Genomic DNA, 17912 nt, shown 5'->3' on the forward strand with positions numbered 1-17912 from the left:
ATTCAATCCTTCCTGCTACGTCCATTTTTTTCTACTTCAACTGCTGAGGTCTGCTTATTTCAGCACTAAATCTGTCATCTGTGTTAGGTAGTGCAGAGGAAGAGAGCGCATTTCTATTTGCAGCTAGATCTTCCTGTGCAATCACCCATGCATGCATCCATCTACTCACTCGGGTTGAAAGGGACAGAAATAGAATATTGGGGACCAGCTATAATTATAAGAAATATTAATCATACTCTGTTAACCATGATTGTTTTGTTCTGATTAAAGAAGGCACATTCTAACCTGGCTGGGAGTTGCATGTGGGACCTGGGAGCTCACCTGGAAATGCGACCCATCCTCCCCATCTGGGAACTGCCTATTATCATCGAAAGATAACCTTAATGCAGAAACCAGAGCTGCCAGCCCTTTGAAGACCCCCAGCCTTTGCATACCTGTAGGCCTTTGCAAGTCTCCAGCCCACATTACCTGTAAACTGCCCATTTGGCATACCTTTTTGCCTACTTCCCATGTAATCTTTGTCTTTCTACACAATATAAGCAGCTGGCTTATGGTGTAGTGCAGAGCAGATTTTTGTGGATGACCTGCTGCTCTCCCATACTGCTGGCAGTATTGGAATAAATGCTCATATATGATTCAACCCTGTCTCTGCTAAATTGGCTTAAGCCCAGACCCTTTGACAATCCGGTTACAGGGTCAGCACCCCAGCAGGGTGTTCTCAGTTTCTCACATTTTCCTTTGCCCAGTTTTCTCCTCTTCTTGAACCATAGAGCACTCTTTCCGCTCTTCAACAAGCCAAGCTTCCCAGTGCAGTCTTTGAACTGCATTCCCAAAACCCCATGTTTGGAGAGCACAGCCCTGACAATGCTGGGGCCACGTGCTATGTGGTCCAATTGGTAATGCCTGATCCCAAGAATATCAGGGAACTGGATGGCCCGGGTGACTTATGTCCAATAGCTGCCACAAAAAAGTTCACCTGGGGACATCTCTGAAAAGGGCCTAAGTACTTATACCCAGAATCCTCTATATCAGCGGTTCTCAACCTATGGGTCGCGACCCCTTTGGGGGTCAAACGACCCTTTCACAGGGGTCGCCTAAGACCATCGGAAAACACATATATAATTACATATTGTTTTTGTGATTAATCACTATGCTTTAATTATGTTCAATTTGTAACAATGAAAATACATCCTGCATACCAGATATTTACATTACGATTTATAACAGTAGCAAAATTACAGTTATGAAGTAGCAACGAAAATAATTTTATGGTTGGGGGTCACCACAACATGAGGAACTGTATTAAAGGGTCGCGGCATTAGGAAGGTTGAGAACCACTGCTCTAGATAAACTGAAACATAGGAGTCACCATGAAAGCTCCTTAGTTCAATAGCCTAGAATAGTCTGCTCAATATTGCCAGTCTAGGATACATTAACCAATATTTAAACTTCAGAGTTTGCAAACCTCTGCTTTTATTATCTCCAAGGAGCATTTCAGTTAATCCTTATCCCAAATCCTGGGAGGCAATGTGATAACAATAATAATAGCAGCTGACATTTACTGAGCACTTACTACCTACCAGGTTTTTATACATAGCAACTCATTTATTTCTCATAAAATAAAACAACAACACCCTATGAGGTGGGTACCATGTAATCCCTACTTTATAGAAGAGGAAACCACAAAATAGGGATGAAGGATCCTCTACCCCACAGGGACCCTGGAGGCCCGGCTTTGAGACTCAATGCTCCCACCACTGCTGGGTGACCGTGGCAGGGGCTTGTCCTCTCTGTGCTACCTGGCGAAGACCAGATGGGAGGTAGGTAGGAAGATGCTTCAAAAAGAACGACTGTAAAGTGACTGGTTGACAGCAGTGCTGGGCTGGGAAGGGAGCAGCATGGATGCAGGCCTTTAGCCAAGGCCCAGTCTCCAACCTGGGATCGCTAAAGAGCCCTCAGAGGCACACACCCAGCTTCATGCCAGATGGGGGTTCCTGCCCTGCCCTCTGGACCCTATCAGAAGGGGGCCTCAGAACAAGGCTGAGATGCACAGCATAGGAATATGGAAGCGGAGACCACTGTTCTTGGACCCAGATTAGTTTTACAGGTGCTTGGAAGGCCCCCCAGAAATCTTGGTGTATTAACCCCTCATGGAAGGACACTAAAGCCCAGAAATAGATACTGTGCTGTTCAAAGTCAGATAGCAAGGTGGACAGTCAGGCCTTCTTAGCAGTGGGCACTGTCTTTTCTGGTAATCACACTGCCTTCTGCTGTGTGCACTTTGCCTTTGACATCTTCCCAAAGCCTCAGATCATGAAAACAGGAAAGGATTATCTGCACAGCCCCTCCGATATTCTTTTACATGCAAACAAAGGCAAAGGCGACCTGGAAGTTGACAGTATCAATAAAGGGACACGCTGGGACAGGATAAGGATCAGTTGTTAGAAAACAGGTTTCCAACGGTGTAGTGCAGGTGTGCTTCCTATACTCCAGGGCCATCCCGGGGTTATCCTAGAGTTGTGCGGGGGAGACCCTGAGCTAAGGCATGTCAAAGACATCCTTGAAAGAAAAGAGAAGTCCCTAAATTTCAGTCTGACCACCCACACTCTGTCTGGCCTACATTCTCCACAGAAGTTATCATCACTATTTTATTTATTCATTTTGCATGTTTATAAACATCCCTGCTAAGGTTAAAGTCCAGGAGGGCCAGAACCCCATTTATGATCATATTCATTATATTAAAGTGGAGACGGATACCCAGCAAGTATCAATATATGTTTGCATGAATAAATGAATGAATAAGAGTTGGCTGGCTGAATAGATGGATAGGTGGATGGGTAGATGGATAGATGAATGGATGGATTGGTGGGTAGATGGATAAGCAGGTGGGTAAAATAATGGATATGTGAATGGAAGGGAGGGAGGGAGGAGAGGAGGGAGAATAAAATAGGGGAGGTATAGTTTTATTGCCTTTAATCTGGTAAATATAATTGGGGGGGGCATAGCTATACCTTTAATAATCACATTTTTATTGAACAGGTTATTATGTGCTGGGTACTATACTAGGAAATACCACAGTGTGAAAGACAGATAGGGTCTCTGCCCTCACAGAACACACCCTCTAGTAGGGATACAATGATATACATGATTATCACATGGTGTGTTAAGTACTATGATGAGGGAAGTAAAGGGCATTAAAGGAAGGCTTCCTGGAGGAAGTGACATCTAAACTGAACCTTGAGGAAGAGTAGCTGTTAGCTGGGTGAAAAGGGCATGGAGTGGGGGTGGGTGGGGTGAAGAGGGAGCAGTGTGAGCATTAAGCCCAGAAGCAGCAGGAGCCAATAAGTTTGAGGAGCAGAGGTTTGTTTGAGCACTAGCCAGTGGAGCTACTTCCTTATTCCCCCCCAGCGACTCCTCAGTGGACATCTGTTGTTTTTCTCTGCCTAGGATCATCTAGTCCTCCTTCTTTAGAACAGCTCCCTGATTTTCTTTGAGAAAATCCCCCCAATTCCCCTCCCCACCTTCAGTCCATGTGGTTGATGGGAAAATAAAACCAGACTCCACCTGAGGGTGAGCATGAGACCCAGGCCTGGCCAATTAGTAACATTATGTTAACCTGGCCACAGTGATGAGCCCTCATGATTCCAGCCAGGCCAATAAGAGACAGCCCTGGGCTTTGCTGGACACACTGGAAAGGGCACTTCTCTTTCCACGAGGGGGCGCTAAGCAGATAGAAAATGAACTTACAGTGGGGCTGGGTGTTCTTTGTGACCAATAGGAGAAACCTGCCTGATCATGAACGCAGAACAGAGGAAAACAAAACCAAAAGAGAGAGACAGGCTGATTTCCACAGGTAGATGGATGGGTGGATGATGGATGGATGAATGGTTAGATGTGTAGACAGACTGATGGTAGGAAAGGAGAGAGAGGGAGGGAGGAAGGGAAGAAGGGAGGGAGGGAGGGGGGAGAGAGGGAGAGAGAGAGGGAGAGAGAGAGAGAGAGAGGAAGGAAGGAAGGAAGGAAGGAAGGAAGGAAGGAAGGAAGGAAGGAAGGAAGGAAGGAAGGAAGGAAACTGAGGGAGGAAATAGGATAAAATGGAGGAGGTACTGTTCTATTGCCTATGATCTGGTGAGTATTTTGGGGTGCTGCTTGCTGCAGAAGAGTTGTGGTAGGCAGTTAGACAGGCATGAGCAGAGCAAGGACAATGGGCCAGGTGCAGAGGTCACCAAGGCAAAACTGGGAAAACAAGAACCTCGTCTCCAGGGTGACTTCCCTACCCTAGCATATTGCTGATCATGAGATTCAGACCCTCCCCTGACCTTTCCTCCCCTGGCATGTTGCTAGTCATGCGGGTTAGGCCCCCTTAGAGGGCGTACAAACAAGCAGGCCAGGGAATAGCCCTTAAGCATTAAGCCCTCAGGACAATGAGGTTCTGACCTGCATCAAATACATCTAGGCCTCTGCTGTGTTTCAGCTCCAGGCCCAGAAAAGCAGCAAAACCAGAAAAGCAGCAAAACCAGACCAGAGACAACACGCTGACCTCTGGACCAGCTGTATTGACTAAAGACCCCCTGCCCTGGCGCCAACCAATCCGTGGAGACCAAAATCCAGAAAGAACACACCTGGAAAGCTGATAAATATTCTATTGAGATCCTCCCCTGGGAACTCCCCTGAAATCTGTACCCTAGCACGCCTGGCCTTTCCCCTCCTCCTCCACTCCTCCCAACCCCCACCTCCCAGGTACATTACCTTTACCCTTCTCTCTCTTAAACTCCAAGGGCCCTGCTTTTGATGCTGTAACTTGTTTCCTGAGTCCATTTCTTCTACCACCCACTCTTCTACCTCAGTGACTTTCTAATTAAAATTTCTCTTATAGTTTGAATCTTGGGTCTGAATTCTTTCTGAGCCAGAACTCAAGTACCAAGATTACTGAACTAAGGCCCCATCTGACCCCACTGGTCTAACACCTGGTGCCATTTTTGTTGTAGCTGCCAACAGAGTGAGAGCACTGGGGTGCCAACAGCAAACCCCTCCCTAGGTCATTTGCTGACTGCACACTGAGTCTTCAGTAGTTGCCCAGAAATTCATTTCAAGCATATGCAGCTGCCCGCCATGGACCCAGTGCTGTAAGAGGCACAGTGGCAGGCTGTGAACATTTCAAGAGTTGGTCTTTGAAGTGTCTTATACATCCCTGGTGTTCCCAGGGTGCTTACTGAAGCAGAGAAGGGAGGGAGGGAAATATGAATAAAAGAAAGAAACTGGTTTTGCCCACAAGGAGTTTAGAGTCTGGGCAGGGAGACAAGAGTAAAGCATGTGAAAGGATGATACAGTAGCCCCAAACAGAGCATAGTGTGTGCTGGATATGTGGCCTGGGAGGGAGGGTGTCTAGACCGTGAGCCTGTGGAGGCTGCACCATGTTCTCCACAGTGTGTCCAGAGCCTCCAGCAGTGCTGGCATATAGCCGGCGATCAATACTTATTTGGTGAGTGAGGAAATGAGAGGAAGGGTGTGCATGTGCATGAGAGAGTAGTTAAGAGTTCAGAAAAGTGATGGCTCCAGGTGAGCTTCTGTGATCCAGAGTGAGTTTGAGCTTGGTGCCTCTGGATGGGAAAGAATTCAAGAAGCGGAGGGGAAGCGAGAAAGAGAAGGGACTTCTCAGCAGGAGAGGCAGTGGAGATTCCCAGCAGAGCCAACAAGTCTGATTACAGACAAACCTGGGTTTGAAATCCTGCTGCACTAGCTCCCAGATAAATTCCTGCACTGTGACCTGCGTGTTTGTGTTCCCCCAGCCACTCGCCTTCTTGGATTCTAACACTCATCCGAAGTCCAGTTAGATTCTGCCTCCACACAGATAGCAAGGTCAATGCTTGGCCAAACTGTGATGTTCTGAAATTATTTCCCGGAGATGGCAAGGCATGCTCATCCCCCTCACCGCATGTGATCCTCAGAGCAGTGCTCCATTTTGCAGATAAGGATACTGAGCCCACATGAGCTACATGGATGCCTAAGGTCCCCCATCAGCAAGGAGCAGGCCTCGACTTTAGCCTGTCCTACCTGACTCCAAACCCACACTCCTCCCTCGGGAGCTCTGTGTCCATGCTCCCCCACCCCAACTCTGTGCCTTCTGCTTTGGTAGGTAACACATTCCCACAGCTGGAACTTTTACTAAGTAAACATGCCCAGGGCCCCACCCCAGGTGTACAGAATGAGCAGCTGGGGTTTTGAATCACTGCATCCCACCGTAATGACCCCCTGTCCCTTGGCCACATCGTAAAAAAGGCTCAGGGTCCTCCCAGACTTGTGGTTAGCCTCCCTCCAGCCCTGGGCACTGAAGAAAGGGGCCCGATCTCACATGGCAGCAGAGCTGAGCAGGACTTACTGTGTAGAGCTCGTTGGTGACCTTCAGGAGCTCCTCGTGCATCTGCAGGCCAATCTCCTTGCTCTGGAATGTGAAATAGCACATGTCAGAGGGGGAGAAGGTAGCTGTTGGCTTTAAATTTCCTTTTCAACACAGTAAGGGCAGGAATGCTCTGGGCAGGGGCTGCAGAAATCAACATAAAACTCATTGATCTAGATTTGAATTCCTCAACTGTATCCACAAAACAAAGTCTTCCCTGGCCACGTAAGTTGGGGAACCCTGCTTGGTGATTCACAGAGATATTACCATATTAAAGATTCTGAGAAACCCCACAGCCATCTTTCTTTAATTCTGTGTGTCCTATGTTTATGTGACCAGAATGTGTGTCCCTAGTTCAATGCTCATTAACATTTCATGACGGTGGGATTCCACAGAACACAGTCTGAGAAAGAATGATGTAGCATCTCAATCCATCAGAGCAGGGCAGGTAAACAGACAGCCCTCTGGATCACTGGCAGAACACGGAGGTTCTGGCCTCCGCTGTATCACCAACTGGCCATGTGGCCTTGGAGACTTAGTTACCACGTTATAAAATAAAAAATTTAAAAGAAACACTTCCCAAAGCATGCTGGGAGGGGGGTGGGGGTGCCACACTATAAAAGGGATGGGAGCTTCTGTGACCAAATACATTTGGGAAAAGCTAGTTAAAGTGAGACAGGTTTTTCTTACCGCAGAATTTTTCAGAGGCTTTTAAACCCTCACATGCATGGACTGTACGTGAAGGAGCTGTAGTGTGTAATTTAGTTGACCTCAATCCTTTTTCTCAGTTACATACATGTTCAGTATATTGAGGGACATAATTTAGAAAATAACAAACTATCTCCAGGTTCCATCCAGCCTAAAGAGTCTAGGATTTTGTCACTTATTAATATTATTATTACTCTCCCTGTTTGCTTGGACCATCATGTGAAGTTTCCGAATTGAAAATAGGAGCCCTGGTCTCTGCTCCCTGACAGCTGTGTCATCCTACTCTCCCTTTCAGCTCCCTCAGCCTCAAGCATGACCAGCAGCTGATGGGCAGAGACCAGCCTTTCTCCGTCCCGCCCTGCGCAGGTCAGCAGGCCCTGGGCTCAGTGGGAGCTGGGGAGGGCTCAGTATCAGGCTCCTTCTTCTCACCCACAGCCTTTCTCTCAGTTTCTGGGCCTAGACTTGCCAAGAGTCACTTGTCTGAAGGCAGCCCCTGCATTTACCAGATCTCATAACAGACAGTTAAGAGCTCTGGGGCAATTCCAGGGATCTGCTTAGACCTCACTCCAGTTCTGGTGACTAAAGAGAAGGGACCCAATCCAACAGCACAGCAGAGTCTCAGCAGAACTGTCTGTACAGAGCTCGCAGGGAGCCTTCAGCGCCATCCCATGCATCCCATGCACATGGTGTGTGATGAACCCAACTAGTTACCCCCATTTTCTTCTATTCGCCCTGATTCTCAGTCTGTGCCTCAGTTTCTCCTGTGGCCCATCCCCTGATGTTTGCCCCACTGCTGACCCCATACTCTGACATCCACAGTGGCTCCTCTCAGTGCTCAGTCTTACCAATATCTCTGACATCCAAGACCCAGTTTCTTCTGTCTTTATTTTAATGATCTCACTTTTTGAAGGTACTAAGTGCATGTGGTTAAAGGACCCTAATATCCAGCAAAGTAAAAGAGAAGAGTAAGTCTCTCAGGCTCCCAGACGCCTGCCCACAGTCAACTGCTATTCATAGTTTCTTCTGATACCTTCCAGAAACAGGCTACGGATACACAAGCAAGCATTTGGATAGCGTATGTTCTTTTTTAAACACCTTTGCATCTTGCTTTTTCTACCTAACAATATACCTGAGAGATTCTTCCTTTATAGCCTATGTAGCTCTTGCATCATCCTTTTTTGACAGCTGCTTGGGGTTCCATATACCAGATGTATCAATTAATTAACCAGCTGCATAGTGACAGGCATTTAGGTTGTATCTAGTCCCCTAATATTTCAAACAATGATGCAGTGAACATCCTCGTACTCTATCACTGTGCACCCTGTCAGATAAATTCCTAGAAGCAACTCTGCTGGGAAGAGTCCTGCCTTCAAAACTCCCACCAGCCTTGCCTTCTCAGCCTCTGCCCCAGCCAGCTCCCCACACACTACTGACTCCAGCTCCCACTTCTCAGAGATCAGCAGCCATGTCTACCATCTCCATGGTCCTCTCTCCTGGGCTCCGCCCTGCACGACCCTGAGCCCAAGCTCAGAGACCTGTATCTTCAACTGTTGCAAAACAGTACAGTCTGGATGTTCCCTTGTCACATCAAACTCCTGAACCTTCCTCCATCTCCTTGAATTTGATCAATGGGACAATATATTCCCAGGCATGGCAACTGGAAAATCTGGAGTTTTGACAAAAAAAAAAAAAAAAAAAAAAAATCCCTCCTCCTTAATCCAATCTGTCATTGCCGCCTTCCTTCTAACTGCCTAATACTTTGCTCTCAGTAGCAGGTGATGCTGGTTCCTTCCCCAGCATCCATTCCTGCCCTTCCTGCTTCCTAACAGAGCTATGAATTTTGGCCCTGCATTCAGCCCACCAGCTGAGTTCTTCCAAGGACATGACCCCATCCCAACTTGAGACAACACATTCTGGTATGTTGTTAGCCCAGGGGTATGTGACTTACCTAGATAGAAGAGAAGGACTCAGATGATTAAGAGGAAGGTTTTAGCTTTCTCAGTGAGTGCCAGCAAAATAACCATGGAGCCCCAATTGCTATCAGTAGCCTTGAGTGGCAGAACAAAAGAATATTGGTTCCTTAAGGACTCCCTGAGAAACTGGTTGAACTGAGCCCAAAGCCTGCCTCCTAGTGAATAAATCTATGAACAGACGAAGGGACAGTTCCTCTAAGCCTTAGTTTCCTTATCTGTAAAAGTGGGATGATGTCTTGGAGTCCCTGTGAGGATGAAAAGTGGTAACACATATGGCAGCACTTGGCTTCGATGAAGAGCTTGGGAAACAGTGCATGCTGAACTGACATCCACTGATGCCAGGGACAAAGCTAGGAAGTCGCTCAGAAAAGGAAACAAGAGTTGAATTTTTTTATTAAGTTGTCCCTTAAGAATCTCCTAGTTTGGCAGGATCGAGAGTCAAGAACCAAATAATTCTAAGGCAGGAGTGAGTGACAGATGAGGTGATGTGGGATGAAGTCATGAAGAGGATACAGGGACAACCACCAGAGCCACCTCACCTTGTGTGAAAGGACAGAGGCGGTATTTGAGGAAGGGGGTGCAGTCGGAGCAAAGGCATAGAGACTGGCACCAAGGAAAAGCTTGGTTTTCAAAGAGAAGCACAGCAACGGGAGAGCAGAAGATGAGCTTGAAACGGAGCTGGGTCAACACAGGCTGTGGAGTGCAGGTTTCATTCGGAGTGGAACTGGGAGCCTCTGAAGGCTGTGATCAGGGGTGTGCTTCCTCAGGAAGATGAAGAGAGGGTGTAGAAGAAGAAGACAGGGTAGACTGGACGGGGAGGAGCTGGAGGCCTGGTGCCTGTATTTCCTCAACGGCACAGTAAGTCACCAGAGGGAACCTGCCTGCGTGAGTCTCTGCTCACCTCCCTCTCAGCACCAAGTACGGCTGGCCACAGAGTGAGTACTCAGCAAATAGTTACTACACTGCACAGGACTCAAAGGAATTTTATTTTTCTATGGTTGGGGCTGGTTGAGAAGGGAAATATTCTCAACCACAGTTCCAGAAACTACTGAATGAGGAACCCAAACCAAACATTCCACCAGGAACAGGAGGCCAAAACCCTTATAATCTCTAGCAGACCATCACACCCAGCCCTTGGGGACCCAAGTGGCACTCTTTGTCCACATTTCTCACATGACTTTCATGCCTGCAGAGGTCAGGGGTGGCAGGCTGCTTTCCTTCATGCACAGGAAGTGTGTGGACTGTAGAAAATAATTACATTGGACCAAGTAGGGCTCAGCCATGGCAACCGTAGTTCTCCGGGGTTGAAAGGGTACAACACTGTCTGTCTGACCCAAATAAGTCTGTAAAATCAGGTGGCAGGTGGCCCGGCCCTGCCTCTTTCTTCTTCCCGCAGCTAATGCCAGTTAAACTCTAACAGGGTCAGATAGCTCTTTGACGGGGGCGGGGCCGTCCTGGACATTGTAAGATGTTCATCATCCCCGGTCTCTAACCACCAGATGCCAGGAGCATTCCCCACCTCCACCCCAAGTTGTGATAATAGCAATTATCTCCAACATGGCCAAATGTCCTCTGGGGGACAAAATTGCCCTGGCTGAGAACCACTGCCCTAGACCAAGGGCTCCAAATGGCAGCTTCACTGGCCTGCAGATGTGTTTTATTTGGCCATTCAGTGTTTTCAGATAATCTGATTCTTTTCCCAGCTTTTAAAAATTAGGAAATTCCCCTTACATGTCCAGATTTTCAGTTTTTCCTGAAAAAACTAGAAGATCCAGTAATACTGGGCCCCCACTTGGGGCATGGCAGCCCTTTGGGTGGGGTTTGTGCTCTCCAGTTGGCTGCAGTGCCCAGCATCTCCCTTCACTGGCCCACGGGGGCATTTGAGTTTAGGACCCAGAGACGAATGGGGTCTCACAGGGAGTAGCCATCAGTATCCCTTGTCAACAACAGCCATCGCTAACCTGTGAGAGTGCCTTTTCAACCAACGTCCTTCTCATATCCCAACTTTGAAAGCCACTGAAGCATCCGCTTCCTGAGACCAAAGCTCCTGGTTCCCCCATGGACCCCAACAGCACAGCCTGGGTAGAATCCCAGCATCCCCTGAACCCGTCCTCTTGCTGACACTACCTCTTCTTGTTCCTCTGTGGCCAATTCCTCACCTAGCTTTGTTTCTATTTACACCAGCATTCACTGAGACCTACTGGATACCAACTTCAACCAGGCACCAAAGATACAAAGCAGAAAGAGATGCAGCCCACCTCGATCCATCACAGCTAGCATTTATGGAGCACTTTCCACTTGCTGAACACTGTCCAAAAGCACTTCCATACATGATCTAATTGAAACCTTTAAGGTAGGTAATAATATTATGTCCACTTGATAGCTGGAGGCTCAGAAGGGCTGAGCAACTAGCCCCAGGTTGCACAGCTAGGAAGGAGCAGAGCCAGGATTCAGCTTTTAGTTGGTCTGACTCCACAGTTGGCACTTGTAATGACTTCCTGTAGTCTGCTTCCTTAGTGCCTAGCATGATATGCAGGCACAATGCTGCAATAGAGATGAGTTCAGGCCACAAAGAAGGTACAAGGAGAGCATGCTCTCTGGACATCACCTGCCTGTCCAAGCCACTTTCTCACCACCTGTGCAGAAATCTGCATCCTCGTCCCTTGTCCCCACTTGCAGGCACAGTTAGTTGTCCTTGGCCTGGTCCTTCTTGGTTCACCTGTCCTGTTAGGAATAAATCTCAGCCATGATAGCCGTCTCTAACTTCTCCCTTCCTCCTGCTGATAACGGGTGATGAAATATGATGGCACTGACCCCTGCTTGCCTGGTCACACAAGATGGTCCATCAGGCATGGGACCCAGTGTGGCCAGAGCGCTCTGGCTCCTCATGTCTAGTGATTGGGTCAGGGATAGAAATATATTCCAGGCAGAGCCAATAAGAACCTTCTATGGGAGCTTTCTAACAACCACATTCTCAGTTCATCTCTCCTCTGGCATCCCTGAGCTAGGATGTCAGGGGTCTTGGGCTGCCCATCAGAAGGAGAATCAGGACATCAGCATTGAAGTCCGGGACCTCGAGATATCTAGATAACATTTACCTCTGTACTTTCCAGCTTACAAGATCCAGCGAATTTTCATTTTTGCTTATGTGAAAGAATACTGATATAATAAGTGCTTATGCCGGCGTGAAAGCGCCAAAAGGAGCATGGAGGGACATAGGCTTCCGCAAACCCTCCACCAAGCACCAGCTTTCACACAGCTCCTGCAAGAGGACCAAGTTCCAATCAATTAGTGGACACTGGCACTCTGGCTTCCAAGGGTGCAGATCACGAAGACTCGCATACACAAGGAGCCCCAATGCCTGTGCACGAAACCCCACACAGTCATGTCAAGACGGGACTAAATTTTTTTGACACAATGGTTCCTGAATTAAATAAATTTCTTCACCATGAAAATCTTGCAATGGGTTGCTTGATTTAGTTTTCAATACAGGTTAACAATGTTTTAAAGGAAAACCCTCAAAACTAATACTGTAAGACCTAGGGCTTTATGAGCTATATTATTATTTTTTTAAATTTTGAGAGAGAGAGAGAAACATCGATTTGTTGTTCCACTTATTCATGTATTCATTGGTTGCTTCTTGTATGTACCCTTACCAGAAATTGAACCCGCAACCTTGGCATATCTGGATGATGCTCTAACCAACTGAGCTACAAGGCCAGGGCTTGAACTGTATTTGAAAAGTTCTATTATTTAAAGGCATGTCTCTGTCTCCCTCAAATGAACTCAAAAGTGGGTCATTCCCATGGCTAAAGTCACTCTTTACATCTAGAAAATCATGCCGTCCTAAAATGTTGTGTTTTAACGACAAGCTCCCCCTTCACTTCTCCATAGGGGACCATTCTTAATGCAGGAAATAAAGTGGAGGCTTCCTCAACCCCCAGTTACCCACGTGGGGCCTCCAGGCCTCAACTCCTTCTCACCAGACCCTGCTACAGCAAGGCCTCTCTTTTCTCACTCTTGCTTGACTAGATATTCTCATGTAGGGTTGGTTACCTTTGGGACATTCAATGGTTTTCCCAGTTCTGGGGTTCCAAGCAAACAATGGGAAGCAAATAAACCAACAAAACTAAGTAAAAACAAAAACTCCTGTCTCTTGTAGGTCTAAATCCCACTGCTTTTCCACACTCCAGCTTGTTTTCTCATCAAATAACAAAAGTTGAGACCCACAGATGTTCCCTATTTAAGTATCTGGTATATGTAAGCACTGGCCATCTCCCAAAGCGGTTGTGTTTTCATTTCCAACGCAAAGGCTTTAAAGGCGTGTCTCAGAGGAATGGGCTTCTCCAGGCTGTCCTGGAAGGTCAACTTATCCCTGCACATGGCAGCCTGGACAGCTAGCTGGCTGGCTGTTTCTCCTGGCTGTGTCCAAGCTTGCCAATAACTGGGCTGCCTGCACTCTGTCATGTCACCACTCCTTGCCACCCAACGTCATCCTCAGCCTATACTCTGCTCCACCTTCCATCTGGACCCTTGTTACCCCTCCTCATCTCCCCGCCCCCCCCGCCCCACCTTCTTTCTCTCCCTGCTCCTGGACACCTCCCTTCTTTTCCTCCCCTTCCCAAACTAATTTATGTCTCCTGTTGCTGCAACTCCAAATGCTGTCATCTGCATGTTGTTTTTGCAAGAAGCTGGAATGCAGACTTGAGGCTTGAACTCTTTACCCCCTGTTGCTGTGGCTGGGATGCCGAGCTGCAAGAAAATAGGAAGGTCCTGGAACCACTCATCATAGGTTCTTGGCAGTGGTGGGCCCCACTGGAGCCCAGCAATGAGCTGAGGCAAGAAGCCTGCCACCCTCTTCCCCCTGTAATTACTCCCAGCAACTCTCTTGGATTCTGTTTGCACTGAAAGCCTTTATTTTCAGAAATGCTTAAAATAACAGATCTGAGGAAGCCCAAAGATACCTCCGGATGGTTATGAACAGGTGACCTACTGTGGTCAGGCTCTCTACTAATAATATGAAATATTAATAGTAGTAATACTTATCATTATTAACAATAATGCTTGACACTATTACTAAAAATACTTATCATTATCCTATCTAATAAAGAGGGAATATGCTAATTGACTGCCCCACCCTCAAAGATGGCAGCGCCCAAAGCCAATAAGGAGGGAATATGCTAATTGACTGCCCTACCCTCAAAGATGGCAGCGCCCACCACCAATAAGGAGGGAATATGCTAATTGACTGTCATGCCCTCAAAGATGGCAGCGCCCCCTGCCAATAAGGAGGGAATATGCTAATTGACTGTCACACCCTCAAAGATGGCAGCACCCAGTCCCCTCATCCCCCCAGTCACCCAGGGCTGGCCCAAGGGGCAGGCAAGCCTCAGATGGCCACCCGAGGCTCAGCTAACCAGTGCTGGCTGAGGCTTGCTCTGCCGGCAGTGACAGCAGCAAAGGTGTCACCTTCCCCTCAGTGCTGGGTTGCGTGCTGCCCCTGAGGGCTCCCGGACTGTGAGAGGGGGCAGGCCGGGCTGAGGGACCCCCTCTCCATTGCATGAATTTTCATGCACTGGGCCTCTAGTAGTTAATAACAACAATAATAGCTATTGTTTCTTGATATCTTAGCATGTGTCAGGCACAGTGATAACTGCTTTATAGACAGTACTGTACCTCATGCCAGCCTATTATCAGCCCCTTCATAGGAGGCAACATTGTTAACCCCACTTTAAAGATCAGGATACCAGGGCTCGGGGAGGGTGAGTAATTTCCCCAAGATCATAGAGCTAGCAAATGTGATTCTCTCAGCCAATCCACTCTGTTGCCTCCACTGGGAGAGCTAGCCCTCTGCATGCCTTTAGAATTCCCCCCCCCAAACATTTCAAGGTAATTATAAAACACAGATCTCCTCTGCCTTCGCATAAAAAGCATACTGATGTTTACAAGGCTCTGCTTTAGATCATTGTAAGTATGAAATAACATACAGTGCTCAATGCCATTTTGCAGAATCTCCTGTTATCAGTGACCAAATTCCAGGCCCTCCTCCCGGCCTCCAGACCCTCCTCCTGGCCTCCAGGCCCAGGCAGAAGGAGTTGGTCTGGATCATGGGGCTGAGTCCCTGCAGAGGCAGGATATACTCAGGAGTAATCCTGCTTGACTATGTCCCTGGTGCTGGCTTGTGTTTTGGAGGGTTTTTGCTTTTGTTTTTGCCTCAAATCTCTTACAGATAAGGAGTGAAAGATTTAGGGGGTGAGTGAGAGTCCATGTCCTGGGGAACATGACAAAGTTGTCTTCTTGAGAAATCAATATCCATGAAAACCTGAGGCCACTTGGTTTTGAGCTTTTTTCTCCCTCCATTACCTTCAAGGGGAATATGGTTGTTGTCTGGCTTACTTGTTGGATTAAAACATTATTGATCACATTGCTGAATCATTGACCTGAGACATCTCTTTAAACTCCTTGTCATTTTATAATCTGATCTTCAATTTCATTTGCATTGTTTTTAAATAGGATGTAATGAGGATGGCACTGGCATTTCAAAAATGTCTACAGCCATGTATCCACCCATCTATTCACCACCTTCCAACCCATTCACCCATCTACTCATCCATCCAACCATCCACCCACCCACCCATGTACCTACCCACCCACTTATTCACCCACTCACCTAACCACCATCCATCTATCCCTTCCTTTCTCTATAGTCCCGTACCAACCTCCCTGATCTAGGCTCCTACTGTCTTTCACCACTAATCTGTATAGTAGTGTACATGTATTAATAATATATAACTACTCCCCCTTTTCAAAGCCCTAAATACACCAAATTAATCATCCTTAATCTTGGCTCTGATCATGTCATTCCCTATTCAAGAACCTGCAATGATTCTCCAATGTCTAGAACAGGGGTCCTCAAACTTTTTAAACAGGGGGCCAGTTCACTGTCCCTCAGACTGTTGGAGGGCCGGACTATAGTTGAAAAAAAAAACTATGAACAAATTCCTATGCACACTACACATATCTTATTTTGAAGTAAAAAAACAAAACGGGAACAAATACAATATTTGTATTTGCATGTGGCCCGCGGGCTGTAGTTTGAGGACCCCTGGTCTAGAAAATAAAGCCCAGATTCTCATTCTGACACCCAAGGGCCTCCTTAATCTGTCTTCACAGCACCCCCCACCCTTTGATTTCAGGTCTCCAGTATTTAAATAACTAAATATTAATTATCTCCAAATATTTGAAACATGCAGAAGAGTTGAGAAAACAGTAACAAACATCCAAGAACATGCCACCCAAATTAGATACCTATTTAGATTTTCTCATTTTTGCTTCAAAATGGCTCTTAGGAAGCAAAATGTTACAGGTACAGCTGAAGTATTCTTTGTCACCTTTCTTACTCCTTCACCCCTCAATCACTATTCTGAAGCTGGTATGTATTCTTACACAGTCCATATTTGGATAGCTTTATATCAGACAGATGTCTAACAATATGAACTATTAACTTATATTTAAAATCGTATAAAAATATCATAATGATCCTTGCTTTTTTCCACCCGACATTGTGTTTTCAAGTTTTACCCACCTTGATACACGGAGATCTAGTTCCGCCATCTTAACTATTGTGTAACATTCCACTCCATGACTATCCATAGCTTACCTAGCCATTCCCTTCATGATGAACATTTAGGTGATTTCTCTTTGTTTGTGTACAGCAAATATCCTGTACAAGGCTCTGTGTGTGTGTGGATATACTAGAATATCTTTAGGTTACACTTAGAAGTGGAATTGCTGGGTCACAGGGTATGCCCCTCTTCCTTCACTTCACTGTTACTAGGCACTGACCAACTGTTCTCAAGGGGCTGGAAAAATTTACAGGTTTTTCAAGAGGACAGGAGAGCCCTGCTGCTCCTCACTGCCAGCACGGAGGACTGCTTTACCAATCCAGTGGCACTCCAACTGTGTCTCGGTTTATTTTACTCTCTCCTGATTACCAGTAATTATCAGCATCTATTCTTACATTTTTTAACCATTTAAAAATGATTTTCTGTGACTTACCAATTTCTATCTCTTACCTATGTTCCTATTGGGTTGTTTGCCCCCTTCTCTTATTAATTTGTAGGAACTGATTTTATATTCTTGGTATTAACCTTTTATGAATTTTGTACAGACCCAAATATCTTCTTGTCTCATCTGTAGGTTCCCTTGTTAGCTGTTGTTGTAGGAAGATTGTCATATAATGGAATTTATTAATATTTTCCTTATGGGTTATGCTTTTTATTTTTCTAAACAGAAATAAAACTATCTTTTTATGTTTATTTTCCTACCTCAAGGTTTTAAATATAATCTCCCATTTTATCTTCCAAAAGTTTTGAAGTTTTGCTTTTTACCTTTAGCACATTAATCCATCTAGACTATATTTTTGGGAGCTGAGGTGGAGGTCTTATTTTCTCCATATAAAAATGTGTGTGTGTGTGTAAAATCACTTTCTAAAACAACAAGACAAGAACGACCCACCAATGTAATCGGCCCCATTCCCTAAATACTCTACCCTTTCCCAGATCTGTAGTGCACCTTTGCCATGTACTGTGTTCCCATGTGGAGAGGGCTGTTTCTGGGCTCTGAGCTGCCCTGTAGGTCAGTTTACCTGGCACTGCTCTAGCACCACCTGCTTTAATGACTATCATGTTAGGGAAATCTTGGTACTCTGACACGGCAAATGCTTCAACAAAAACGTACAGATCTTTAAAAAAAATGATTATGGTGTAATAAAGTTAGAAATTCAAGGCAAGTGAAAGCTTTAAAAAAGGTTTGAAACTAAAATAAACTTAATT

General features: G+C 46.3%; 1 protein-coding gene across 5 annotated transcripts in view; it reads right to left on the reverse strand.

Moving 5' to 3' along the window:
* Nucleotides 1-17912, reverse strand: part of SRGAP3 (SLIT-ROBO Rho GTPase activating protein 3) — a 226989-nt gene that overhangs the window by 70183 nt on the left and 138894 nt on the right. For all 5 annotated transcript variants that reach the window (XR_004971487.1, XM_036332041.1, XM_036332040.1 and 2 more), the window contains exon 4: nt 6380-6442. Coding sequence is in view for 4 of the 5 variants with exons in the window: in XM_036332041.1 (XP_036187934.1) it covers nt 6380-6442 (63 nt within the window). In the remaining variant the exon portion in view is untranslated. The remainder of the gene's footprint in view (nt 1-6379; nt 6443-17912) is intronic.

The sequence above is a fragment of the Myotis myotis genome, unplaced genomic scaffold (genome assembly GCF_014108235.1).
Source record: "Myotis myotis isolate mMyoMyo1 unplaced genomic scaffold, mMyoMyo1.p scaffold_m19_p_13, whole genome shotgun sequence".
Taxonomy (NCBI): domain Eukaryota; kingdom Metazoa; phylum Chordata; class Mammalia; order Chiroptera; family Vespertilionidae; genus Myotis; species Myotis myotis.